Below are 26,393 nucleotides of genomic sequence, written 5' to 3' on the forward strand. Positions count from 1 at the left end.
ATTAATAATATTTATTTAATTCAATATCTATTAAGCAATTGAGATTAAAAAACATGTCAATAATTTCTTCCTCCATTTCCTTTCCTCCTATAATTTTAGTCGATCTCTGCAGCCAAAATAAAAGTAAATAAACATATAATCAGATACTAGAACACTATGTTATTTTAAATAGTAAATTCTCCTTTGCCATGCACTAATTAGATGGGTACATTCATGTCACAATATACTTTTCAACCTCTTTCCTGTGATTTATCTGTGCACACTCAAAAAAATTTTAATTAGGTAATTAAAGTCTCAGAAGTGTGTTATCTCTTGGCTGGGCTCTTCTCTGACAGCATTTTCAACTATAAAATGTTCTCTCTCCTATTAAGGAGATAATGTGATATTAAAGTGAATACCAACGTAATCACAAATTAATGAGTAAGGAATACTAGTGGGACCAGAAATGAACATGAATATGGAGAATCCGTTCTAACTTTCCAGCTGCCACACCAATGGATAAGGTCAAACTCATTCTCCCTGGAGCCTAATATAAGAGCTCAGACTACTGATCACAGCATCATAAAATGTTAGGGCTGCAAGGAGCTTTGGAGACCCTCTCATTTTTCAGATGAGGGAAACTGAGGCTTAGAAAGAGTGAATGACTTGCCCAAAGTCACACATCTAGAAGTTAGAAGGGCACAGGCTAGAATTCCTGACTCCCACTCTAGTGCTTACTCACAAAGAATACACTTCAGATAGAATCCTAGAAATGAAGGGTCCTTAAATGGTCTCGAAAACCAGGTTTCCTCTATATCTAAATTAGATCATCTCGAAGGAAAGTTCCTTTTCATGTGCCATTGTATTAAATTACCACCAGCACCAGCATCACTACCACCACTACCCCACCATCACTACCACCACTACCCCACCAACATGGTTTTTACTCAAGATAAGAATGTAGATTGGAAAAAAAAAAAAAAGAATGTAGATTGGAAGTAAATAAGACAGTTTTATAAAATATTATGAAGCTTTAATTTTTCATGCATATTTTATAAAAATAAAAATATTGAGTGTTCAAAATAACTTTAAAGAGGGTAAATATGGTTATGTTGAAAGCAATTTATCCTATCATCTCTTTTTATGTTATCATTGCTAATATATAAGCCTAGTCTAAATGATATCCAAAATCTAAGGGGAAAATTGGGGAAAGGGTGAATAACACTAGACCACATCTCCCTGATTCTGTGATATTTGGTATTATCTAAATAAAAACCCATATTTTATAAATTTTTTAAATGTATGTGATTGGCATAATTGAGAAACAATCTATGTAAGAAATGTTACAAAATATATGAATGGTTGAAGTTGAAGTAATAGTGTAAAAATTACCAAATCAGAAGAAAATAATTAATATATATAATGAAAAAAACTCAATCTTTCTTTTCCATGTAGGGTGAACCTGGTGCCCCTGGTGAAAATGGAATTCCAGGTCAAGTAGTAAGTATTGATTACTTTACTATAAATCAAAAATGTGTATACTCTTTGCAAGCTGGAACTTCTTTAATGTTTTTGCTAATTACCATTTCCCTTGGCATTGTATTCTTTGATATTTTTCTAATAGCCTTCTGCATAGTTAATTGAAATCATTACCTTTTAGTTGGAATTAGAACAAGACCTATTTATTTCTAGTGGATTCTTGTGCATGTTGGAAATTGGAAAAAGGAAATGATGCCTGCAACTTTTTCTTAAATTAGCATTCTGGATTTCAATGGAAATATTTCTGCTTCTAGGGAGCTCGTGGGCTTCCTGGTGAGAGAGGACGTGTCGGTGCCCCTGGCCCAGCTGTGAGTGCTTCCACGTTTGTTCATTTTTATTCTTTTTACAAATCTTCTAATAGGTTCCATTTAACTTTCCACTCGACTTTTTTCTTTATTTTCTTCATAGGGTGCCCGTGGAAGTGATGGAAGTGTGGGTCCTGTGGGTCCTGCTGTAAGTGGTGACACTGAGGAATTTGGAAGGGACTGAGAGTGTGGGATGGGAGCTATCTTCTTTATTAATTCCCTATGAAATAACACCATTTTAGACACCTTACCAAACGTTCTAAGAGGTCATTTAAAGGTTCTATTTATAAGAGCTACTATCCCTGAGGTTTGTAATTGATAAATAAAGTAAAATCTACCTCACCTGGGATACCTGGAATGTCTTCCCTTCGATAACATACCAATGACAGCAGATTAGCTGTCAGTTTTCTCTTTGCCAACATTAAGTAAGATCAAGCCACTCTAAGCCACTTCAATCTTCTGTTGTTGTTTTGTTAATTTTTTTTTCAATTGATGATCACTTTATTTAGGGCTTTTCTTTTTCCAATGTCGTTTTGTAGGCTTTAGTGCACAGGTCATACTTGTATTTTGTTAAACATTCCACTAATAACTTGATTTTTTATTTTTATTTTTTTAACATCTTTATTGGAATATAATTGCTTTACAATGGTGTGTCAGTTTCTGCTTTATAACAAAGTGAATCAGTTATACATATACATATGTTCCCATATCTCTTCCCTCTTGCGTCTCCCTCCCTCCCACCCTCCCTATCCCATTGTTTTGTTAATTCGCTGAGAGGAAACTTCTTTCCACCTTCTTCTTTGATTTCAGGGTCCTCTTGGGTCTGCTGGCCCTCCAGGCTTCCCAGGTGCTCCTGGCCCCAAGGTAAAAATGCTGGTGACCATTGTCATTACCTTGATAAACATTTTATTGTCATGTGAAAGATAGGGACTGTGTTTGCATATAGATAATTACAGAACAGGCAGCTTAATTAGTCCCTCCTTCGAAATGGATACAGAGTGACCAGTTTTCTCACTCTAAACTTGAAATAGATGATCTCTCTGTACCCAAGCACTATGAGCATAGGTAGAGATGGCAACATGGAAACTGATTCCCTGGGGTTCCTCTGGGATACTCCCAAACTAGCTGGGACTGACTGGCTGAGAACCAGAGTCTCTACCAAGAGAGACAGAGGTAGGTGAAGACAGCAATGGTAGCCAAGATGGCAGAACCAGGCCAGGAAAATAGGAACACAAACCCCAACCTGTGGTACCAGATCAGATAAGGGAAATTATTGTAATTCTGAAGAACCTTCATAAAACTTGGCCACCTAAAAACAGAGATATGCTATTTCATTATTTGCTGACTAATGCCTCAACGTCATTCCTGTTTTTAGGGTGAAATTGGACCTGTCGGTAACCCTGGTCCTGCTGGTCCCGCGGGTTCCCGTGGTGAAGTGGGTCTTCCAGGTGTTTCTGGCCCTGTTGGACCTCCTGTAAGTAGCCACTGTCATTAACTTCATTGAGTAGAAGGAAGAAAACAAAAAGAATGAAGGTGGGGTCAAAGAAGAGCAGAAATACTCCTGTGAACCATATCTTTCTCCCTTCCTTTTCATCACAGGGCAACCCTGGAGCCAATGGCCTTCATGGTGCTAAGGGTGCTGCCGTGAGTATATGGCTAAAATGTGCTGCTGTGGTTTTAAAGGTATTTTAATGGATGCTGTCTCTCCTGCCAGTTGCCTCATGAGGGACCATGCTGCGTTTCTTTCCCAGGGCCTTCCAGGCGTTGCTGGAGCTCCTGGCCTCCCTGGACCCCGGGGTATTCCTGGCCCTGTTGGTGCTGCTGGTGCTACTGGTGCCAGAGGACTTGTTGTAAGTGGTCATGGCTGATGCTTTCATCATTCTGAAATACCAGCTCTACCATCACTTCATGCCCATCTAGACTTCATCTTGTCGTCTTATCCTTATTTCTTCCTTAGTGTTTTCAGTGTGTATTTCTTCTGTAAGTTCAGGCACACTTATGTATACTCTCTCCCTCACACACACACAGACACTCCCCTTCTGCTATCCTAGAACATTACCCAAAGGTCAGTGAGGCACACTTCTATTATATCAGTCTTGTCCTTTCAACCAAGACCATTCCCCTGTAGGTCGTTTAAATATGAACTGAGCATATTTCTTAGAGAACTAAAGCTCTCTTTACTTTGATTTGTAAATAGCCCCTGATGTTTGTCTTCCAGAGAGTTGTGACAAATGTTTGTCATTTGACCACTGTTTTGTATTGGACCCTAGGGTGAGCCTGGTCCAGCTGGTTCCAAAGGAGAGAGTGGCAACAAGGGCGAGCCCGTAAGTAGTTCTATAATCACAATTTTATGGAGTTACTACTTTTTCAATCCAAAAAGTAATACTTCCACTTTTTTTAAGTTATTACTTTTTTTTCTAGCTAGATATGAACACAAATTTTACTTTTCCTGTGACCCCTTCTTTTGTTTTTTCATTAAATAGGGTGCTGCTGGGCCCACAGGTCCTCCTGGTCCCAGTGGCGAAGAAGGAAAGAGAGGCAGCACTGGTGAAATTGGATCCGCTGGCCCCCCAGGACCTCCTGGGCTGAGGGTAGGTTCCAAATGCTCTTGACACCCAGACACACCAGAGGCACCCATTCGTTGGGAATTGGTCAGAATTACTGAGTGCATTTTCTAGATGAAGGAAACATCTGCTTTCCATCTGCTTTATTAAATCACTGACTCTCAATTTGATATGTTATAAAATTGGTCTGGAAACAATGTTGACCTACTTTTTCAGAAGGTTTCCTCCACACAGTCCTTTGGGGTTTGGATGAAGTTTTTTGGTTTGGTTTGTAATTGTATCTCCCCCTTAAGGTCATCAAGATTTCTTGCATGCATGCCATGTTTCAATAAATTCTGCCCTACTCGATATAAGGATACTCTCCAATTCTTTTCTATTTCATGTACTTTGTTACAGGGAAATCCTGGTTCTCGTGGTCTTCCTGGAGCCGATGGCAGAGCTGGTGTCATGGTAAGTTGTCTATTACTCACATCCTGGGAAGGAACTTGATGCTTCTGGCCGTGGGTATGTCACTGGAGTTAACAACCTCCCCTCCCCTTTCTTTTTAATAGGGCCCTCATGGTAGTCGTGGTGGAACTGGCCCTGCTGGTGTGCGAGGTCCCAGTGGAGATTCTGGTCGCCCTGGAGAGCCTGGCCTCATGGGACCCCGAGTAAGTTTCAGATTGATTTTGAGCAAGTCACACCTAGCACTGTTTCCTTTCCTAAAGGGATGATTAATATTTGAAGACAACAATAAAAAAAACCAAAAATTAATTTGTTGGTAGACTTGCTGATGGTTCCCTTTTTAATTTAACTTTATCAAAGCCCAGTAGATATTTTGACGAATTTCGTTAGTTCATAAATTTCCTATTTATTACTTGATACAATGGCTGTGAGGTTTTTGGAAGAATAGATTTATTTTAATATATCCAAATTAGGTTGGTTCTCCTATCAGCATGAATCTTTTATCTCAATTTGTGAGTTTTATATAAGGTGTTCATGAAATATATTAGGACTATACATTATCTGTTTATTAGATTCATAAGTGAATCATTTTTCCAGCGATCACAAAGTGCTGTAATGTATTCAGCATCACAGTAGCTATGGAGAAATGACCTTTAGATCTGTAGACACTCTAATCCATAGCAATAGAGTAATTTTTTGCCTCCATTATCTCTTACGGATGAGTATCAACTGTCATTGTACCATAAACAAGTAATAAAGACACCAAATATAGCAATTTTAAAAAATCCACTTTGAAAATTACTTACTAAAAGTATTTGTTTTTCTATTCTAAGGTAAAAAAATATATACATTTTGCACATATAGTATGTTGCTCAACAGTTTCTTGAGATATCTTTAAATGGGTCAGTTGCACTAAAATTCAGTAAAAGGAAAGGCATTAAAAATAGAAAGAAGAAAGTTTTCAGAGCTCTTTCATACCTCCCAGCTAGTGGCTAATACCCCTAATGTTTTGCCCTAGTCAACAAACAAAAAGTGGGGGGAAAGTGCTTTTGTGAGATTTCAATTAATTGGAGCCTTGAGTATATGTGTTAGAGTGCCCATAGGAAAGCATCCTCATTTATTTTATAGGGTTTTCCTGGTTCCCCTGGAAATGTTGGCCCAGCTGGTAAAGAAGGTCCGATGGTAAGTATCGCTTATATTTTCAAGGACACTTATTGCACCCTTATCAAGTGTTTCCTGTAGCTTATTTATATGTGAACACATTGAAAATATATATTAGCCACATACATATCTGAGAATGCAAAGTAATAGATTGTAATTACAGAGTCCAAATGAACACAGGAGCAAAAGGAGAGAAGGAAAAAGAAAAACATGGCAGGGAATATTGAAGCGGGTGACAAGGGTATGAAAAGAGAGGAGAAAGAGGGAATTGTGTACATATGAGATTGACTTGGATGTGCATGTACCGACATCCTATTTAGAAAAGGAAAGTGGATTCGTAATTTATTGACACTTTACACAGGAAGCTCTATACAATCAGAAAATGATTCTGTTTCATCCTGTGGCAGCATCACAAGCTTGAGGTTGTGAGATCCTGTGCTGAGTAAACTTTAAATAAACTCTGGTTTCAGGGCCTCCCTGGTATTGATGGCAGGCCTGGACCAATTGGCCCAGCTGGAGCAAGAGGAGAGCCTGGCAACATCGGATTCCCTGGACCTAAAGGCCCCACTGTAAGAATCACCAGAACCTCTTCTCCCTTGGCACTTTTTTGCCACATTTCACCAGAACTCTTATTTCTCTCCTGCCTCAGTCCACTCTACCTCAAGGGGGTTCCTTTCAACACAAGAAAACTGCAAGCCACTTACCACAACAAAAGTTGACCTCCAGTGTATCATTGTTCCTGCTGAAAATCCACATCTTGAGTCATATGCTCCTGCAGACATAAGTGTACTTTATTGTATCTGGAGCTGCATGACGATGGATCATGCCTTAAATAACAGAATTCAAGGACTAGGAATCTAAAAAAAAGAAAAAAGGCAAGAAATTCACATTTCAAAATTGTCATGGTTAATTTGACATTAAATGTATTTTTTTTAATGTTTGTTATAGGGTGATCCTGGCAAAAATGGTGAAAAAGGTCATGCTGGTCTTGCCGGTCCTCGGGTAGGTACTAACTTCTATGCGGCTCTATCCACATAGTATTCACGTAGGATACACATCTTTTGAGACCATCTGATATCATTCCATCACTTTCTTTCTAAGATGGCATCCCCAAGCTTCCTTTTACCATCACAAAATGTCTTTTCTCTTTAACCACACTTATAAGGCAGTGAGCTATGATGAATCAGAATGTATATTAAGTCAAAAATATTTATGGATGCATTTGGTTTTTATTTAATTCATTTTATGATTAAAAGGCTATGAGTATGCTAGTAGCATTCTCTGACTTTCATAAATTGCCCTTCATCCATGGACTTCCTATGAGCCATATCACAAGTTAGGTAGTATTTGGGCCTTGGCCACAATGTGTTCAATTCATGCTGAAATAACAAGCTTTGTTGTGAGGAAGTAATACATGAGGGAGGCTTTGGGGTATCTTAAATTGTCTGACTCACAGGCAACTAACTCTGAGCCTTTCTGTTGAACATTTTAGGGTGCTCCAGGTCCTGATGGAAACAATGGTGCTCAGGGACCTCCTGGACCACAGGTGAGTATTTCTCTCACTCTTGCTCTATTTTGCACTAAAATGAATCTAGTCCCACAAAAATGGCCATCTCTTTTTTTCCAGTCTAAAAGTTATGTAGCTCGATAGCAATGGTGGCATATATCTCTATTTATGTAATCTTTCCTATCACTTTCAGGGTGTCTCAGGTGGAAAAGGTGAACAGGGTCCCGCTGGTCCTCCAGGCTTCCAGGTAAGTCAGCTAAAACATACAGACTACTGCTTTTGGTCAGACTCTCCAGCTGTAAATAACTATAACACTCTCCCCACCACACAGTACATGGTTTCAGAACTGAAGCAAAGAAGCGTACATTTTTTCAAGGCAAACTTTTCTGTAATCCTTTAATAACACATAATAGTTAGTGATCATGTTGATATTAGGTATTTCCCCCCAAAAAACAATTATTAGAAAATCCCCCAAATATAGCCATAAAGATTGAGGTTTGTCTTTTTTTCATCTAGGGTCTGCCTGGCCCTGCAGGTACAGCTGGTGAAGCTGGCAAAGCAGGAGAAAGGGTGAGTAAAGCAAGTGATAGTAAATTCGCCTAAACTTGGGACTTTCCCTCTGTTAAATACCCTACTGCAGTGCAATTATAATATGCAAAAGGAAACTTCATATTTCATATGTTAATGATAGTGTTCTACATATGTTGGTACTGATGGAGAGAATGAGCCAAGTTACTCATTTTCATTCAAATTACTTTGTTTTAAGGATTGAATGAAACATCACATTATGGAAGTACAATATCATGAACATTCCATTTAATAGCCTTACTTTTTGTATTGTTCTTGGTAATGTTAAAATACAAATTATTTCCCTCTCCATAGTAAAAAAAAATAAATGCACTGATTTTCCATCAAACTAGACCCTGAAAAATTGCTTTTAATGTTTTTCTTGGCATTCAGACATGACACTGCTATTCACAATCAGGGCATGAGTTCTGAGTCATTTTTTCTGTAATTGTGATGAATGTGCCTCAATTCAGTTACATTCTGTGGCCTGCTCTCCTTTGTCAACAGTGGGGCACATTAAGGAGACAGCTGGTCAGTAATAAAGGAGATACACTTGGGTATACAATTAACTAGGTAATGTGCAGAATATGATCATTTCTATTAAGAAAGCAGTCTGTTATATAACTAAAAATAGGCAATGTCTGATATTGTTCATCATCATTATTTATTATATTATCAAAGGAGATAGTCTTTTTTCACTTTTTAAAAAGCAATAAACCAAATAATGAGAGACTAAAATTTTCTGATACCAGGTTCTAGGATAGATATATATTTAATATCAGTGAAATTCTCACTTTTTTAAAATCTTTCCGTACACCACTGAAAGCTCTCTTGTTCCTAATAGCCTGTGTACTTATACACTCATGTAGGTAGAGCCTATCGGGCTTTATTTCACTCTCAAAACTTTTCTAAATATCATAAACATATGTGGATTTAGAGAACATACATAAGTTTCACACTTTATTTTTTCTCATGTTTTGCCTAGGGTATCCCTGGTGAATTTGGTCTCCCTGGTCCTGCTGGTCCAAGAGTAAGTGTTACTTAACTTTCATAAACTTCTCGCAATGTTTTTAAAACAAATGGTGCCTTCTCCTAAAAACTATTGGTGACCTTGTAACAGCAAATTCCTGACACTCTTCTGTAGTCAAACATAATCTGCAGAGAATATTCAATTTCTAAATTGACAGTAGACTTTTTATGTAATTGCTCATATTTCTTATTTAAAAACCACAGGATTATAAGAAACATAAATGAACTAATATAGGTATTATATTCAGTGATTTATACAAACAAGTATGATATATTTATGACAGTGGCTCAACCTGAGCTAAGGAAAAGTAATATCTTACTAAGATTTAAAATCAATTTTTCCAATGTGTGTTGGTGTTCAAAGTCTAAAAGATGAAATCATGAGCCTACTTTTATTTTAAATATTAAATAAATTGATGTCATTTGTCTGTGGTCATTAGAATAACTGGAAAGATTAGTTGGCCCCTAAAGTATATTGTTATGTGGCTAGTTACCATATAGCTAGGATGCCCAAACAAATTTACTGTCATAGAACCATAGTATCATAGAACCAAATTATGACAGGGGCCTTTGAAACAGTTGCAATGTGGGCTTAAATGTTAAATATTCTGGACCATAGAATACTATGTTGTAGTGATATTTACATGCAAATTGGGAAATATTTAGATAGATAGATAGAAAGATAGACACACATACAAATATACACATTTTCATACATATATTCTCTGTTAACTATATTATAGCTGTTACATCACTATTGCATGCAATTGTATAAAGAGAGCATAGATATGAAATATCTAATCTTATTTACATCTGGCATTGCTATTCACCTAAAATGATGGTACTGTGCATAACTGGCATCTATTTTTACCTATGGACCTATCACAAAAAAAGGAAATGAATTCCAAAAGTTGAATATTACACTCTAAAAGCAACAAATTTTGGAGTTGTAGCCATAGAACATTAGAGCTGAATGAGACATTAGAGATTATCTCATCCCATCCCTTCATTTTACTAGTAGAGAAATTAAGGGAAAAATAATTATAATTTGCTAGTAAACTAGACATTTGGCAGAACTAGGATTCAAAAGCTAAACAAGTGTGAACTCTAATGTGTAAAATGGTATCTCTGACAATGATGAACAGTGTAACACTTCTTCTAATCCCCTTTTCACAGGGGGAGCGTGGTCCCCCAGGTGAAAGCGGTGCTGCTGGTCCTACTGGTCCTGTTGGAAGCCGAGGTCCTTCTGGACCTGCAGGGCCTGATGGGAACAAGGTAAAACTTTGTTACATATTGCTGGTTTGGCCCAGTGTGCTCTAGAATAAGTAAATCCTTTACAGTAGTAAAGGAATTGTTTCTCAGATTTTTTTTTAACTTATTTCCAGTTCTGTGATGATTTCCACCTCAGTAAATAACAATCTGATTCCAACTGACCTGAATTATTCCAAAAGAGGCAAAACCCCAGTGTTCTACACACACAAATGAATTAGTATGGGTTTTCACTCTTTTCTCATCACACTATTTATACTTTTGTCTTAATCTAGAAACATCGTATACATTTGGACACTATTATTAGAGAATGAACTTTTACCTCCCCAACGTCCTACTTCATAAAGTAAAATTTCAAAAAGTAATCTAAATTTTAATAAGATAATTTTATGATGATAAAAATTAACTGGACAGTACATTCATCCCCAAAACATAAGCCTGAAAACTTGTGTTTCAAAATAGAATCTGTGGTTTAGACCTTAAAATAGATGGAATTACACATTTCTGAAAAACAGATTACTTCAACCACAATAAAGAGAAGGTAACATATTACTTCTGATTCTTACCTTTGAGGGGTAAAGATTTGCTATAAAAGGCTATTTTGGTATATGGAAGGATATTGGAAAAAATAAAATAAGGTAAGAGGGAGAGAGGAAGTAAGAAAGGAAATATTGGTTCTGTGAGAAAGTACTTTCAAAGGGTTTTATCTCAGGAGCTAGTCAACAGGTTTTAAGTATGTGGAATTGTAAGGTTTTATAAAAAAATGTAAGCTATAGTCCACACTCTTAAGAAGATTAGAATGTAAACATCTCCCCCGTTGATGAGGTCTCTTTCCACATTTCCTGTCTGAGCTAAGAGACTTCACCTTGAAAAACGTTTGTGGGCATTTTTCACTCTCTGCCTTCCATTGTCGTACCCTCTTCTCTCCCATGCCTGACTCCCTTAAGAGGACTGGGAGCAGGTTATAGAAAAATCACAGGCACTCATCCTACTACCCTCTTCTCTTTAGTCACTGTGTCATTAACAGCATCTTCCTCGGTTATATTCTCCCTCCTTTCAGTAGGCCTCCTTTGTGTCTAAGCAGGCGAGCATGCTATCCATTAAATGTTTAAATTGGAATGCTTCAAGAGTTTGGCTCTTCATTTTCTTCTTGTACCACAGAAATAACTGATTTCACATGTGTTTGATTCAAGGGCGAACCTGGTGTGGTTGGTGCTCCAGGCTCTGCTGGTCCATCTGGTCCTAATGGACTCCCAGGAGAAAGGGGTGCTGCTGGCATACCTGGAGGCAAGGGAGAAAAGGTAGCCTCTCAGTGTTTGACCTCAATACATATTGTTGATGAACTCTCACAAAGAAGGCTGTGCAAGGTCAACTTTTTTTTTTTTTTAACAGTTCTTGGCAGGTGGTCTGGTAGCATTTTGATATCTATCTATATACATTTCCCTCTGCCACCTAGCACCTACGCATTTCTAAACTCACTAATCTGGCAAAATTCCTTGCTACCATGGAATTTCACGCAAACAGATGGTGTTGAGTAATACATGAGGCTCATTTTAATGCCACTAACAATAATGCCTCAGCCTGCCCTAATTAATGGGAAGAAGCTATATTGAACAGCTGTCAACCGTGCTGCTGCATTAGTTATGCCATAAGAGTGATCAGGCACTGAAGCCCATTGTGATGTTGCCTTATAATTCTGTCCACATGAATTTGTACCTTGCTTGATTACGCTTCAGGAGGGTGTATGGAAATTAGAAAAGAATATTTAACACTAACTTGGAAAGGGCCTTGAATTATTTTTTCCTCATTCAATATTTTATAGAATGGTAGGGAATCAAAACATTACTAAAGATCTTAAATAAATAAAAGTATTATAGCATCTTCTGTAAAAACACTGTGGATTAATTTTGATTCAAAAATTTGGTCAGAAAACAAACATTTGCTCTTGCTTTTTACTTTCAGGGTGAAACTGGTCTCAGAGGTGATGCTGGTAGCCACGGCAGAGATGGTGCTCGTGTGAGTAGAATTCTGTTGGTACTCAGATTGTTTTGTTCTGTTTTGTTTTACATTTCACTCAATTTGAGTTGAGAAGCTTTCCAAAACTGAACTGACAAAAGAGGGATTCAAGTCTTGTAAAAGAGTATTCCATTCCTTCCTGGACCTATGACTAATAATATCAGTTTACATGTTCCAAAAGAAAAATTCAAATGAGGACTTATCCCCTTGAAAATCATAGCCTGAATTTTCTACCTTCCTTAGTGTTAACTATACCAAGTACAAACTACAGTCCAAAATCTCTAGGTTTAATAGAACATTAAATGATTGTTTATCATAGGGCTTTAGAAAAAACAATAATTCTTACATTTTAGGAAGCCAGAACCTCTAATAAGGTCCTATTTATTCAAATGTATACCCTAAGAATTTATCACTCAAAGAGCAGCTCCAAAGATTAACTGTTAATGCCATGGAGATGCCAAAGATAATCCCATAAAGGTATAATAATCTTACCTAGAGTGTTGATATCATGGCTCTTCCAGGCCATAAGCCACTTGGGCTTTTCTCACCTCTCCCTCAGGCCTGATAACTCCCTGTGGCACATTCATCATATCCTTTCTCCAACTCACACAGTCCTCACAGTTCTTAGCAAGGCTAGTCATTTGCTACTCTCCAGGGAATTTTACAAGAGCAGAGAGTTCAGATCTCCCCATTGTTCCTAACCTGCCCATGACTTAGTTCCATAACCTTCACCACTAGGGTACTCCCCTCCTGAGAGTGGCTTCTAATAGTCTTGATAATTAGAACTGAAATGCTCCAAAGGCTTTCTTGATGTCCACCCAGAGTGTTCAGTCACTGTATAAGCACAGCAAGGGGAAACAGCAAGGGTCACTTCTGACGGTATGGGGGTGTTATTAACAAGACTTGTTTTCTTTTTGGTACTAGGGTGCTCCTGGTGCTGTAGGTGCCCCTGGTCCTGCTGGAGCCAACGGGGACCGGGTAAGCATGCATTTTCACTGAGTTGCAGCTCTCTGAGCCAATGGCGGTATCTAAAATTCCCTGCCACCCTGGCCCCAAAGGGCCCTGGCAATTCATTTTTATGGCTTGGTCTAAAGCCCATTGATTTAAAAACTTATCCATTAGTATGGGGCAGCAAGAAACAAACGCTGTGTGTTGGAAGTTCTCTTTCCCTTTCTGTACACGTGCCAGGTATCTGATCTATACTTCAATCCCTATCATTTGTTTTAAAGTCTTTTAAAGTCTTTCGGGGTTGCCCATTAACAATATCCTAATGCACTGAGCCTTCTTGAAGCCTTCATTGTAAAAAAAAAAAAAAAAAATCAATAAAATACATAGTGTGCCCATTTCACATTGAACAGTCAACTTAAAATAGACCTTATTTACTGTATAGCACAAATTGCAGCAAATAGATCAGCCCTGCGTCCATCTAAAAATTAAAATGTCCTCCTCCTGGTATTGTGGGCACTGATTTATAGTGTTTTGGCAAGTGTATGACCAATACCATTTCACCCTCCAAAATTAATACAATATTATGCAGAGTAAGAATCCATTTCACTTTTCTCTGTGAGATGTGAATTAGTTATCTCTTTGGATGCAATTGCAAACTCTGGCAAGAGCCCACTGTCTACGCCTGTTCCCTCTGCCTCCTACCTCTTTGAGCATTTGTGTGAGGAACACTGACAAACTCATTTCTGGCCCCCTTATAGGGTGAAGCTGGTCCTGCTGGTCCCGCCGGTCCTGCTGGTCCTCGTGGAAGCCCTGTAAGTAAAAACCTGGGTCGTTTTAGACACTCATAACTTCTAGACACTCATGAATCTAAGATTGCTAAGACATTTTAAAATCCCTTTTCCCACCTAGGGTGAACGTGGTGAGGTTGGTCCCGCTGGCCCCAATGGATTTGCTGGTCCTGCTGTGAGTATCATGTGACACAGGTTAATCTGAAAACATTCCAAGTTAGCAAGTAGAGTAAGTTGGAACACCTGAACTATAACTGTTCCTTTCCAACAGGGCGCTGCTGGTCAACCTGGTGCTAAAGGAGAGAGAGGAACCAAAGGACCCAAGGGTGAAAATGGCCCTACTGGTCCCACAGGCCCCGTTGGAGCTGCTGGCCCAGCTGTAAGTTGAATTCACTGATGGTCAACACAGCCTCTGCAGTTACCCATGAAATCTTATAACTCAACATAAATCAATCAAGTGCCTGCTATACATCAGGGAACATACCAGATAGAAGACAATTTTAAAATAAGAGTTAACATTTGCATACCACTTTACACATTATAAAAGTTTCATAAATATTGTTTTATCTCACTTCTTTGATTACCCATAGAGGTGGTAATATTGAAGTAAGGACATTTATTTTATATAACACAGATAATCATTTTACATTTCTAGATTTGATTCTAATAGACATGGGAATGATCCATTTGAAGAAAAGAGTAACATTTATAAAGATTGTTTTCTGATTTGACCATCTTTTCTTGTTTCCATTTAGGGTCCAAATGGTCCCCCTGGTCCTGCTGGAAGTCGTGGTGATGGAGGCCCCCCTGTGAGTATTTACAGTGTATTCTGATAATTTTTCTTTCTTCAGAATCTATTAGGGACAACTTGAAAGTTTGGAAATTTTTGGTAATTTGGACTATAATGAGAGTCTTGAGAGTCAAGCTAACTATTTAAAGAAATTCTGATAATGAAGTCAAGATCAGATTCATGGAATGTTAACTTAATCACAGCTGGAACTCAGTGCACTGTATGTTGCTACCACTTCACTTGAGGTAGTGATAACCAAAGTTAACCCCAAGTAGTTTGTGAAATGGGTAAAATATTTCTTTGGTACCTTTTATCATTTTGTTGATGCCCCCCTTCTTCTGCCTGATTAGGTCCCTTCCCTTGGTGTCCAGTGCTATCACACTGACTTCCTAGAGACCCAAAGCTCCCCAGGAATCAACTCCACTGACTACTTCCTCCTCTCATTGGACAGCAATTAATACACTTGGTCTTTTATTATACCTTCTTCTGTAAACAAAATTACTTGGTGTCCATTCCCTTAGCAGCCAGCCAGGTGGTTAAGTTATTAATATATACAGATCATATATAATAGTATAGTGTCTTGTCTTCTTGCTTTTACAACCATCAGGCAATATGTTAGCATTTCAAAAAAGAACTATCAGAGCCTTAATGCAAAATATAGGCATTGCAACTGGGGGCATGCTGGTCAGGAAGCTGTGTAGAGATGGAGGGTCTTCGGGGTCCTGGGTATATTTAACATAATACCCTACCTGAGGCTGTCACTGCCTACTCTTTGGTCCATCCTTGGTCACGTGTACTGAGGATTTTCCAAGGGAGAAATTTCCATCTTACCCAAATTCCTGGAGTTGGTGCTGACTGTGGAATTTTAATGTGCTTGGTTCTTAGGGTGCTACAGGTTTCCCTGGTGCTGCTGGAAGGACTGGTCCTCCTGGACCCTCTGTAAGTAAATCACTTCAAAATGTGTCTTCATTTATTTACTCTAGCCAAAATCCCTAGCCTCTAGTAAGAAACTGGTAAGAAACTCCCTATGAAAAACATGCTACTAATATTTTGCTATTACTTTCCTAATCTGAAATCAGTTTTTCTGAATCATTAAGGCAAAATCATCAGAAATTATATTAGAAATATCAGCTTAAGAGGCTTTTATTCATGTGAACATAAGTCCCCTTGTCCCCTTTTAGGGGCATGGTCTCTTTGTTAAAAATAAAAAACAGAACAGTTTTAGTCACATATCAGATATTTCTATATCTAATTACCCTTTATGGCCAACATTCTGCCTCCGTTGTTAAAGTATAATTGTTCCTGAATTTAAAGGTGGTTTGGCCTCTAATTTAATTCTGATTCAGACTCTCCTGTCAGGACTCAAGAGAATTTAATTAATTACAAAGGATTAAGTCTTCTGGTTAAGGTTTCAGGGAAAAAAAATAGCGAAGATGTTGATTTCTTGGAATCCTTTCACAGGTTCATAACAGAAAAATCTTCATTCCCTGTAGGCATTTAATTAAACCTAGTTGAGAGCATATGTGATTCCTCAATTATGAGCAAAATGCCTGTATTGGCTTTCTTCAAAAAGAAACAAGCAGAGTCCTCCAAAACCCAAATTCCCATTCATTTACAGCTAGCTCTTATAACTCGACGTAGTTCTGATTCCAGTATGCCAGGTGGCTGGTGGCACCACATTGCTTTTTCTCACAGACATTTGCCATAGCTTCTGCCTCGGTTGTTCACTTTATTACAGCCCCAGGAGAGGAAGATGGAAGTTGCTTCTTTCTACAAGAAAGACTGTTAAGACTTCTAAACATTTCTCCAAAGTGACCAGGATATTATTTTGTTGCTTCAAGTTGTTTGCATCTTAATATTTAGAACCTCAGCTGCTCTCTCCCATCTGTGATGATTAACAGAAAGTAAATGACCTCATGTATTCGCTCACAGGGTATCACTGGCCCCCCTGGTCCCCCTGGTCCTGCTGGTAAAGAAGGACTTCGTGGGCCTCGTGGTGACCAAGGTCCAGTTGGTCGAACTGGAGAAACAGGTGCTTCTGGCCCCCCTGGCTTTGTTGGTGAGAAGGGTCCCTCTGGAGAACCTGGTACTGCTGTAAGTGATTTCAAACTCCTCTTTCTTAATACGTTGTGTTGAATTAATATAAATCCCTTGTAAAAATCTTCAGGTGGCATATATTTGTTGATGAGTATTGCGGGCTCTCAAGTAGAGCTCAGTTGAGCCAGGAAATCTATCCAACAGATATTGAGGTGTCATGGCTTCAGCAGATGCTCAGAAGGCACTAGATGGAGATGACAATAAGTGAGGGAGCTCACTGTTTTATCAATACAGCCCTTTAAGCTGTTGTGAGAGTACCTCACTGGTACTGGGATTAGAACAGCATCCCATTGCTGTGGTCACTCTACTGTAAATTAATCAATATCAGTAAGCTACCAATTTTTTAAACATGCAATGTGCAGTATTATTGCTACTCTGAAATGTGACTTTACTAGACCTGGTGCAGTTAGAGGCCAAGGTCAAAATTTGCTTCCCAGCATAAATTCTATAAGAACTCTGTTCCCTCACTCCAAGATGGCTTCATTAATCCCAACCACATATTTTTAAATGTTGTTCCATTGGTCTCAAGGAGGAACCAGGTACAAAGAAATAAACATGCCAAGATGTAAACTCATTGTCTTCACTAGAGAAAAGATAGCCAAAGATATGTTCTACTAGTAGGAGGTCATTAGCCTTTTTCTAAACTGAGGATAAACTCATTCTCAGAAGCCTCAAGCCAACCTGTGTTGTCTCCTAGGGTCTTACAGTAATACTCAGTATTTTTACTGTTGTTTAGGGATCTCCTGGCACCCCAGGTCCTCAAGGTCTTCTTGGTGCTCCTGGTTTTCTGGGTCTCCCAGGCTCTAGAGGTGAACGTGGTCTACCAGGTGTTGCTGGATCTGTGGTGAGTGTTTGACACCATTCTTATTCTCATTAACATAAGAAAAGATTTAAAAGCTGCCACTTCAACTGTGACAGATTGATCAGTGAATAACTCCACTTAAGATTTTTTATTCATAGCATTTTCTTTATACAGATCACATGTCACTTATCTAAGAAGCTTTAATACCACCTTACTTAGACACATGCTATAAAAACACAGCTTAACATTATGCAGAACAATTTTTGTTCTTTTTACATGCTTAAAAATGATATAAGCTCTAATTGCATTTACTCCTCTGCAGTATGAAATGCTAGCATCATCTATCCTGTAGGAAGAATGAAACTCTAGAAGTTCTGAATCATTCTATTAAACCTAATACATGACAGCAACTAGGAAACATCTAATCTCCATAAACTCTCTCAACTTTATGAATTCATTTTATTTGGAAAATCAGATGAAACTAGACTCACCTTGTACAGAGCAACATTCCAAAAGTACATAAAGCTGACCATCTAAGTGTGTAGGAGAAGGGCAAAGATGACACTAATGACACTTCTTACCATTATGTGGCCCACTCACTTTCAATCTACCTTCTCGCTTAAACCTGGAATCCCCTGGCTAACGTTGTTTTGGGAGAATGGGAGTGGCACTCAATCCAATGAGAGGAATTTTGTCTTCTCTGCCTCTTTAGGGTGAACCTGGCCCTCTTGGCATTGCAGGCCCAACTGGGGCCCGTGGTCCCCCTGGTGCTGTGGGTAATCCTGGCGTCAATGGTGCTCCTGGTGAAGCTGGTCGTGATGTGAGTCCAACATTTGGTTTGTAAAATGTAACCTAGCAGTACTTCCTTGTGTGTAACTTTGTATCCTGAGCTGAGGTCTACATGTACTCACCACTCCCAGTATTGACAATCCTAAAAATAACTTGGGCTAGGGAATGAGTCTTTAAGTAGCATACTTCAAGTTGGCCAACATATTAAAAAGAAAATTCTATAAAAATCTAGGTTGGCAAGTTCTTGTTCCTATTTTTAACAGCCTGAAGAGCGGGTTCTCCATTGGGCACTGGGAGTAATGAAGGCAGATAGCTGAACTGTAGGGGTCAGTGAGCTACAGAGCCTCCCTAAGCACCTTAATTGGCATGGTGTCTTCACAGGGCAACCCTGGGAATGATGGTCCCCCAGGCCGCGATGGTCAAGCTGGACACAAGGTCAGTACGCCTCACCGTTGTTCTCTAACTTAAAAGGGACTAAACTACAGGCCAGATTGATGCTAAGCTTCATTTCTGCCTTCGGCAGGGGGATCGTGGTTACCCTGGTAACGCTGGTCCCACTGGTACTGTGGGTGCACCTGGTCCTCAAGGCCCTGTGGGTCCAACTGGCAAACATGGACACCGCGGTGAACCTGTAAGTTTATAAACACCAGTCCCTTAATGCTGTCATCCTCAGCAGGCTTTACCTCTGACCTCCCCACACCTGGGAACTGTGGTGGCCTAGGGAGGAGGATCTTGGGTTTGGCTGATAAATTGTGTTTTTCTTTTCTAATTCACAGGGTCCTTCTGGTCCCATTGGTCTGGCCGGTGCTGTTGGTCCAAGAGGTCCTAGTGTATGTACATGGTGAAGATTTCTGTACAACAGTTAGGGAGGATCAGTCCACACTGTACATTAAAAAAGATAAATAATACATAGACTGGATTTTATATATTTTTTAAAAATTTTAGTCCATGTGGAGAGTTGCTACAAATACCTTTTAATCTCTTATATTTCAAATCTATTCTTATTTGTATTAAATTATCACAACGCTTAGCCACTTTACAGACAGCTCAACTAAAGCAGATTAAGAGTTGCGAGTAGCACCCACATGGCTTGTAGACCTTTGCATGTCTTGAATTATCTTTGTAAACAGATTGAACAATATTTGTGGAGAGTTGAGTGTCATCTTTCAAAGGTAAATGTCCTATCTGTCCTTTTTCTTTATAGGGCCCACAGGGTATTCGAGGTGATAAGGGAGAGCCTGGTGATAAGGGGCCCAGAGGTCTTCCTGGCTTAAAGGGACACAATGGATTGCAGGGTCTTCCTGGTCTTGCTGTAAGTACAATGTGGACATCCAGCATGTACACAGATCTTAAAGTCCTTCAACACAGAATGAACTTCCTCACAATTTCACTGCTATTGTTCTAAACTGTCCTACATCATATTCACTTCCCGTTCTCTAACTCCATAGCTCAGAGGTAATGCTACTTCATCCCAACATGAAAAGGTGAGGGTTAGGGGAGATAGAAATATACGTATATTAAAATCTCCTGGCAACAATGTCCTTCAACCCCACTTAAAATAAATATAATCAGAGGAATGACTAATATTGCACTTCTGAAGTGGCTTGTAGAAAAAAATAACTGAATATAATAGACATAATGAGAGAAAAGAGCCCCATTTTACATTTTCAATTTTCTCAATCCAGAGTCCATTGAAACTAAAGTTTTCCATTCAATTTTTTGAAATCTGTGTATCGACACATGTTCTGAAAGTGTGATTTTCCTATTCTCTCTTTAAAGGGTCATCATGGCGATCAAGGTGCTCCTGGCACTGTGGGTCCTGCTGGTCCTAGGGTAGGTCAACTAAGAGACGTTTATCTCTGAAAGGAGCCTATGGCAGGCAGTGAGCCCCAGACCTCTTCTCCCTTGTGGGGTTTTTGCTGGCTCACACAGACTTGGTTTCCTTCTTCCCTAGGGCCCTTCTGGTCCTTCTGGCCCTTCTGGCAAGGATGGTCGCACTGGACATCCTGGTGCAGTGGGACCTGCTGGCATTCGTGGCTCTCAGGGTAGCCAAGGTCCTTCTGTAAGTATGATTTAGGGAAATAATAAGGGGCATCACTGACCTAAGGGAATATCTTCTTTAGACTAAACCAAGACAATTACAACGACACATTAAAGTAGTCCCCCATTTCTGTATGTTTTCTAAAATATATAAAAATTGTCTGTATGCAATGAGCTCTATAAACCCATCCCTGCAAGTATGCCTGGGAGCAAGTTGTTATTTACATGAACTTGATTCTTTTTTACTTATTAGAACATGCTTTTGTGTGAATCTCGACGGAAAACCTGCTCTCATTCTCTCTCACTGTAACCAAATACAAAGCCTCCTCTTTCTTACTTACACTCTGCAGGGCCCTCCTGGTCCTCCTGGCCCTCCTGGCCCTCCTGGCCCCAGTGGTGGTGGTTATGACTTCGGTTTTGATGGAGACTTCTACAGGGCTGACCAGCCTCGCTCACCACCATCTCTCAGACCCAAGGATTATGAAGTTGATGCTACTCTGAAATCTCTCAACAACCAGATTGAGACTCTTCTTACTCCAGAAGGCTCTAGGAAGAACCCAGCGCGCACATGCCGTGACTTGAGACTCAGCCACCCAGAATGGAGCAGTGGTAGGTTGAGATGTCCAACCAGAATGACCCTTCTCACAAGTTAGGCTTTTCAAAATCAGTTCCCACTGATATTTAGAGGAAAAAGGTATTTGGGTAAAAACTGCATTATGTGAAATCATACCCACTTAATAAAACATTTTCTTCTCCCAACCAGCACCCATTTTCAAGATTGTCTTGATATCTGTTTTTGCCCTTTTCATGGTATTATGTACCCTGATTTGATTTTCATGGAGAGGAGAGGAGGAACTGTCTAATTTAGAAAATAGCCACCCTCTTCCTGTTAATGTGGAGTAGACAATATAACAGTACAATCAGAACTGTTACTTATGGGAATCAGAATCTTTGACTAGTAATTATTAGAACCTATATGCCACTCAATGAGAGGTTTTATGATCTGGGTCTTGTTTTTTCTAAAAGGTTACTACTGGGTTGACCCCAACCAAGGATGTACTATGGATGCTATCAAAGTATACTGTGATTTCTCTACTGGCGAAACCTGCATCCGGGCTCAGCCTGAAAACATCCCAGTCAAGAACTGGTACAGAAGTTCCAAGGCCAAGAAGCACGTCTGGGTAGGAGAAACTATCAATGGTGGTACCCAGGTAAGGAATCCTACAAACATTCCTTCTCCTACTAAATAATATCTTGTTCGGATTATTCGTTTTTTAATTATCTACATTTTAGCCCTTTACCAAAATGGGCTTTTTAAAAGAACCTGCTCTGTTCTTGGGTTTGGTTATATCCTAGATTGCACGTTAAAGATGGATTGATTAGACATATCCATATAATTCAAAAATAATTATTCAAATGTGACTTAATTGATAATCGCTGGAGAAACTGACTAATGTCATTAAGTGTGAAGGAGTACTGGCCAGCATGTAGTCCAGTACTCATGCCACATGTATTTTCAAGATATGAGCTTTTCTGAATTTCTAATTAAAAGTTTTCATCAACTTTATTGGTGGGAATTATAGAAAACTAAAGGGGTCTGAATCTCTAGATCCTTGCTCTCTTATTTTAAAAAAAGAAACACGTATATATGTGTGTGTGTGTGCATGTGCGTGTGTGTGTGTGTGTGTATCTGGGCTTTATCTGAAACAGGTCCCTTTTTGAGATGACTTGCCTCAGCTTGGTAGTTCTTATGTTCCTTCTAGGTAGCTTATATTTCAAAGACAAGTGAATTGAGTTTCCTTTAAAAGTACAAGTTCAGATCTGAGTCCATTATTCCTCTCTATACCAGACTGTTTTTTTAAATTTGACTCTTAGTATCTGAGTCCTTCTTCATTTAACTGGAATGCCCATCTTATTCTCTGTAGTTTGAATATAATGTTGAAGGAGTAACTACCAAGGAAATGGCTACCCAACTTGCCTTCATGCGCCTGCTGGCCAACCATGCCTCTCAAAACATCACCTACCATTGCAAGAACAGCATTGCATACATGGATGAGGAGACTGGCAATCTGAAAAAGGCTGTCATTCTGCAAGGATCCAATGATGTTGAACTTGTTGCCGAGGGCAACAGCAGATTCACTTACACTGTTCTTGTAGATGGCTGCTCTGTAAGTAATAGTGAAGTATGGGAATAACATTTATTTGGGAAGTGGGATAGTGGAGCATAGACCATTAAATGAACAGATGAATGAGAGACCAAACTTATTTGATTTCTCTTTCATAAATGTATTTGTTTAAATTCAGATGGTAAATTCAGAATATTCTTATCAGATCTTGCCTTCTGAAATTTTCTGAAATACTGAAATATATACTCTGTTCCATGTATTAGTTATTTGTCTTCTAACATGAGTTTCTTAAATGATGATGTATACCGATAACTTAAAATTACTTGAGGTTAAAAGGGCCCAAACTGTAATTTATAGTTATATGTATTTTATTTTATTTATTAGTATGACCTATATTTAATTTTTCTTTATGCCTTCTCTATAATATACTATAAATTGAAGAAAATTTAAATTCACTAATAGTAGTACTGCATAGCCACCCTACCACACACATCCTGAAAAGATAATGTAGAAATAAGCCACTTGGACTATGCATTGGAACGTTTTTTTAATAAAATTAGACTGGTAGGAAACCTCTCCCTGTAAAGACAGCCCTGATGCTACTGTTTCAAAGATACACTTGTTGATCTGAGACACACATCTTCAGAAGGACATAAGCCAAAAAGTGGTTATTATAATATCTAGTATATAATATTATATAACATATAGTTATATATATATTATCTAATATATATATAATTATATATAAATATATGTTCTGTATAATTATATATTATATAATACAATTGTATGCAATATATAATTATATAATATTATACAAGATGGTTAGGTTCTGTAATAGTGCTGCTTTATGTATATTTTTCTTCTCTTTTTAAACAGAAAAAGATAAATGAATGGAGAAAGACAATCATTGAATATAAAACAAATAAGCCATCTCGCCTGCCCATCCTTGATATTGCACCTTTGGACATCGGTGGCGCTGACCAAGAAATCAGATTGAACATTGGCCCAGTCTGTTTCAAATAAATGAACTCAACCTAAATTAAAGAAAAAGGAAATCTGAAAAATTTCTCTCTTGGCCATTTCTTTTTCTTCTTTCTTAACTGAAAGCTGAATCCTTCCATTTCTTCTGCACATCTACTTGCTTAAATTGTGGGCAAAAGAGAAGAAGAAGGATTGATCAGAGCATTGTGCAATACGATTTAATTAATTCCCTTTCCCTTTCCCCCTCTCCAAAAGTCTGGAATTTTTTTTTTCAACAGTCTTAAACTTGTTGTGGAAAATGTCAACCTTTGTAAGAAAACCAAAATAAAAATTGAAAAATAAAAACCATGAACATTTGCACCACTTGTGGCTTTTGAATATCTTCCACAGAGGGAAGTTTAAAACCCAAACTTCCAAAGGTGTAAACTACCTCAAAACACTTTCCTGTGAGTGTGATCCACACCATTAGGTGCTGACCTAGACAGAGTTGAGCTGAGGTATCTGTTTTTTGTTCAAAATACAAAGGTGCTAACTAATCGTATTTCAGATACTTGAAGAATGTTGATGGTGCTAGGAGAATTTGAGAAGAAATACTCCTCTGTGTTGAGTTATATTGTGTATTTTTTTTCATTTGATTTAACATCAGTACTTTACATCTTATTCCCGAATAAAAGTAAGTGGATCATTGCCCAACATTGTCCTCTTCTTTAAATTCAGCATTTGTTCTTTGCCAGTCTCATTTTCATCCTCTCCCATGGTTCCAAAGAAGCCTTGTTTCTCGGACAAGCAGAAAAATTAAATTGTACCTATTTTGTATATGTGAGATGTTTAAATAAATTGTGCAAAAAATGAAATAAAGCATGTTTGGTTTTCCAAAGAAAATATTGAGTAGAATTCCTTGCTTCAATGCTCTTTGCAGTATAAATATGGATTATAGCATCTCTAACCAGCCATTAGACCGAGTATTTCTCATTAGATAGGAACTATGCAAAAAGGGCAGTTTGGTATGGTAGAAAGAGCAGAGAACAAGGACCCTGGAGATATGAGCTCCAATTCTGGCTCAGCTCCTTCTGGCTAAATGACCTTGAGTGCTTTACCTTTCTGAGTTTCAGTTCATCTATAACATGGGGAAGATTCCTTCTCTGAACTGTTAAACATTTGCCCTACTCAAAATACATAATACCTAAGCAACATGGCAATTGTTGACCTAAGTTTATTCTGAGTAGAGGTCCATAGAACTTTTTGGTTTATTATCCATTAAGCACTTTGAAACAGTGGCTGAAAGTTGGTCTATGCACAATTAATACTATTAACTAAAACAGTTTCAAATATTCAGTAAAAATGCCACACACTTAAATCTGATGCAACTGAGTACAATGCCTGTTAAGAGGTAATGTGTGTGCTGTCAATCAGCACAGACAGTTGTGGATAATAGTACCACGAACACCTACCTGTCAAATCAAGTTCATTTTCCCCCGCTGCACCTTTCAATGACATCTTTAATACACTTAAACATAGTAATGTGTCAAGTATAATCTTAAGATTCATTTAGAGCTTATTTCCTGTTGCAGAACATAATTGTGATTGTAATATTTGCCTCCTGTTATAAGTCATCTCGAGATTCAATTAGTTTTTAAAGCAAAAGACTGAACATGATAAACATCTAAAATTAACTCTAAAAAAGTTAACAAGGTCTGCTAACCAAATGGTATCTTCAAATTGTGGTCCTTCCACCACTAAATCAGAACACTAGAATGCTTATTAAAATGCAGATTCCCAATCCTCAACCACCAAATTAAGATTTAGTAAGGAATCAGTATCCTTTTAAGCACCTTGAAAAATTCTGACATGCACCAATTGGGAAACCACTGGATAAGGTGATTTCAACAATCCTTTGTAGTTTTAACATTTTATGTCTGGCAAGAACGAATCAATATACCTAACCAAGCAACATAAAACTGAACCTCTGGGATCAGAGTACTAGTACTCCCCACAAATTACTAATTGAAACAGCCAAGACAAACTTACATAATAACCAGTTAGAAATCTCTGGATAAAGCATATGCTATGCCCTCAGGCTCGCAGTACAAGAACAAACCATAAAGTTGATAAAGTTGGTATAAGGAAGGGAGAAAGAGAAGGAAGAAAACCAACATTTATTGAGTACCAACTACGAGCCAAAACTATGCTACATGTTAGTAATGACTTTTGTCAAACTGTATCCAAATAGGCAGATTTCCTAAGCAAGCAGTCACTTAATAATCATTTAATCATCCTTATGAGATAGTATAGGAAAATAGTTAGATAATGATATATCTGATAGATAACAATAAGGAAATAAATGATAGAATATCTAATAAATACTAATGAGGAAAAAATAATGATATATCTAACAGATAATAATAGGAAAATAGTGAAATAAATTTTTGTATCTCAATAACATTTACGAGGATAATTAAACAAAAGAAAAAATGTAATAGAATGTTACAATCTTTAAAATATAATATTCAAGCACACTGTCATTAAAAATATTTTAAATGCAATGTAAAAATACTGAGTAGGTACATTTATGTAGTAATGATAGAAATGATTTTTATGTCTTAATTATCCAAATCTGCTATAATGTAGTTATATTACTTTTATCATTTA

General features: G+C 38.1%; 1 protein-coding gene across 1 annotated transcript in view; it reads left to right on the forward strand.

Moving 5' to 3' along the window:
• The window catches only part of COL1A2 (collagen type I alpha 2 chain), a 35,487-nt gene extending 11,386 nt beyond the window's left edge, over nt 1–24,101 (forward strand). Inside the window, exons 13-52 of the mRNA XM_060157048.1 lie at nt 1,435–1,479; nt 1,773–1,826; nt 1,927–1,971; nt 2,634–2,687; nt 3,199–3,297; nt 3,423–3,467; nt 3,575–3,673; nt 4,094–4,147; nt 4,307–4,414; nt 4,784–4,837; nt 4,939–5,037; nt 5,960–6,013; nt 6,463–6,561; nt 6,941–6,994; nt 7,485–7,538; nt 7,693–7,746; nt 8,016–8,069; nt 9,052–9,096; nt 10,272–10,370; nt 11,558–11,665; nt 12,327–12,380; nt 13,305–13,358; nt 14,087–14,140; nt 14,238–14,291; nt 14,388–14,495; nt 14,872–14,925; nt 15,792–15,845; nt 16,839–17,000; nt 17,740–17,847; nt 18,518–18,625; nt 18,976–19,029; nt 19,118–19,225; nt 19,371–19,424; nt 19,799–19,906; nt 20,374–20,427; nt 20,549–20,656; nt 20,985–21,243; nt 21,661–21,845; nt 22,560–22,802; nt 23,640–24,101. Coding sequence (XP_060013031.1) covers nt 1,435–1,479; nt 1,773–1,826; nt 1,927–1,971; nt 2,634–2,687; nt 3,199–3,297; nt 3,423–3,467; nt 3,575–3,673; nt 4,094–4,147; nt 4,307–4,414; nt 4,784–4,837; nt 4,939–5,037; nt 5,960–6,013; nt 6,463–6,561; nt 6,941–6,994; nt 7,485–7,538; nt 7,693–7,746; nt 8,016–8,069; nt 9,052–9,096; nt 10,272–10,370; nt 11,558–11,665; nt 12,327–12,380; nt 13,305–13,358; nt 14,087–14,140; nt 14,238–14,291; nt 14,388–14,495; nt 14,872–14,925; nt 15,792–15,845; nt 16,839–17,000; nt 17,740–17,847; nt 18,518–18,625; nt 18,976–19,029; nt 19,118–19,225; nt 19,371–19,424; nt 19,799–19,906; nt 20,374–20,427; nt 20,549–20,656; nt 20,985–21,243; nt 21,661–21,845; nt 22,560–22,802; nt 23,640–23,786 — 3,507 coding nt within the window. The 3' untranslated portion in view covers nt 23,787–24,101. The remainder of the gene's footprint in view (nt 1–1,434; nt 1,480–1,772; nt 1,827–1,926; nt 1,972–2,633; nt 2,688–3,198; nt 3,298–3,422; nt 3,468–3,574; nt 3,674–4,093; nt 4,148–4,306; nt 4,415–4,783; nt 4,838–4,938; nt 5,038–5,959; nt 6,014–6,462; nt 6,562–6,940; nt 6,995–7,484; nt 7,539–7,692; nt 7,747–8,015; nt 8,070–9,051; nt 9,097–10,271; nt 10,371–11,557; nt 11,666–12,326; nt 12,381–13,304; nt 13,359–14,086; nt 14,141–14,237; nt 14,292–14,387; nt 14,496–14,871; nt 14,926–15,791; nt 15,846–16,838; nt 17,001–17,739; nt 17,848–18,517; nt 18,626–18,975; nt 19,030–19,117; nt 19,226–19,370; nt 19,425–19,798; nt 19,907–20,373; nt 20,428–20,548; nt 20,657–20,984; nt 21,244–21,660; nt 21,846–22,559; nt 22,803–23,639) is intronic.
• Nucleotides 24,102–26,393: the final 2,292 nt, after the last annotated feature.

Source organism: Lagenorhynchus albirostris, chromosome 8 (genome assembly GCF_949774975.1).
Source record: "Lagenorhynchus albirostris chromosome 8, mLagAlb1.1, whole genome shotgun sequence".
Taxonomy (NCBI): domain Eukaryota; kingdom Metazoa; phylum Chordata; class Mammalia; order Artiodactyla; family Delphinidae; genus Lagenorhynchus; species Lagenorhynchus albirostris.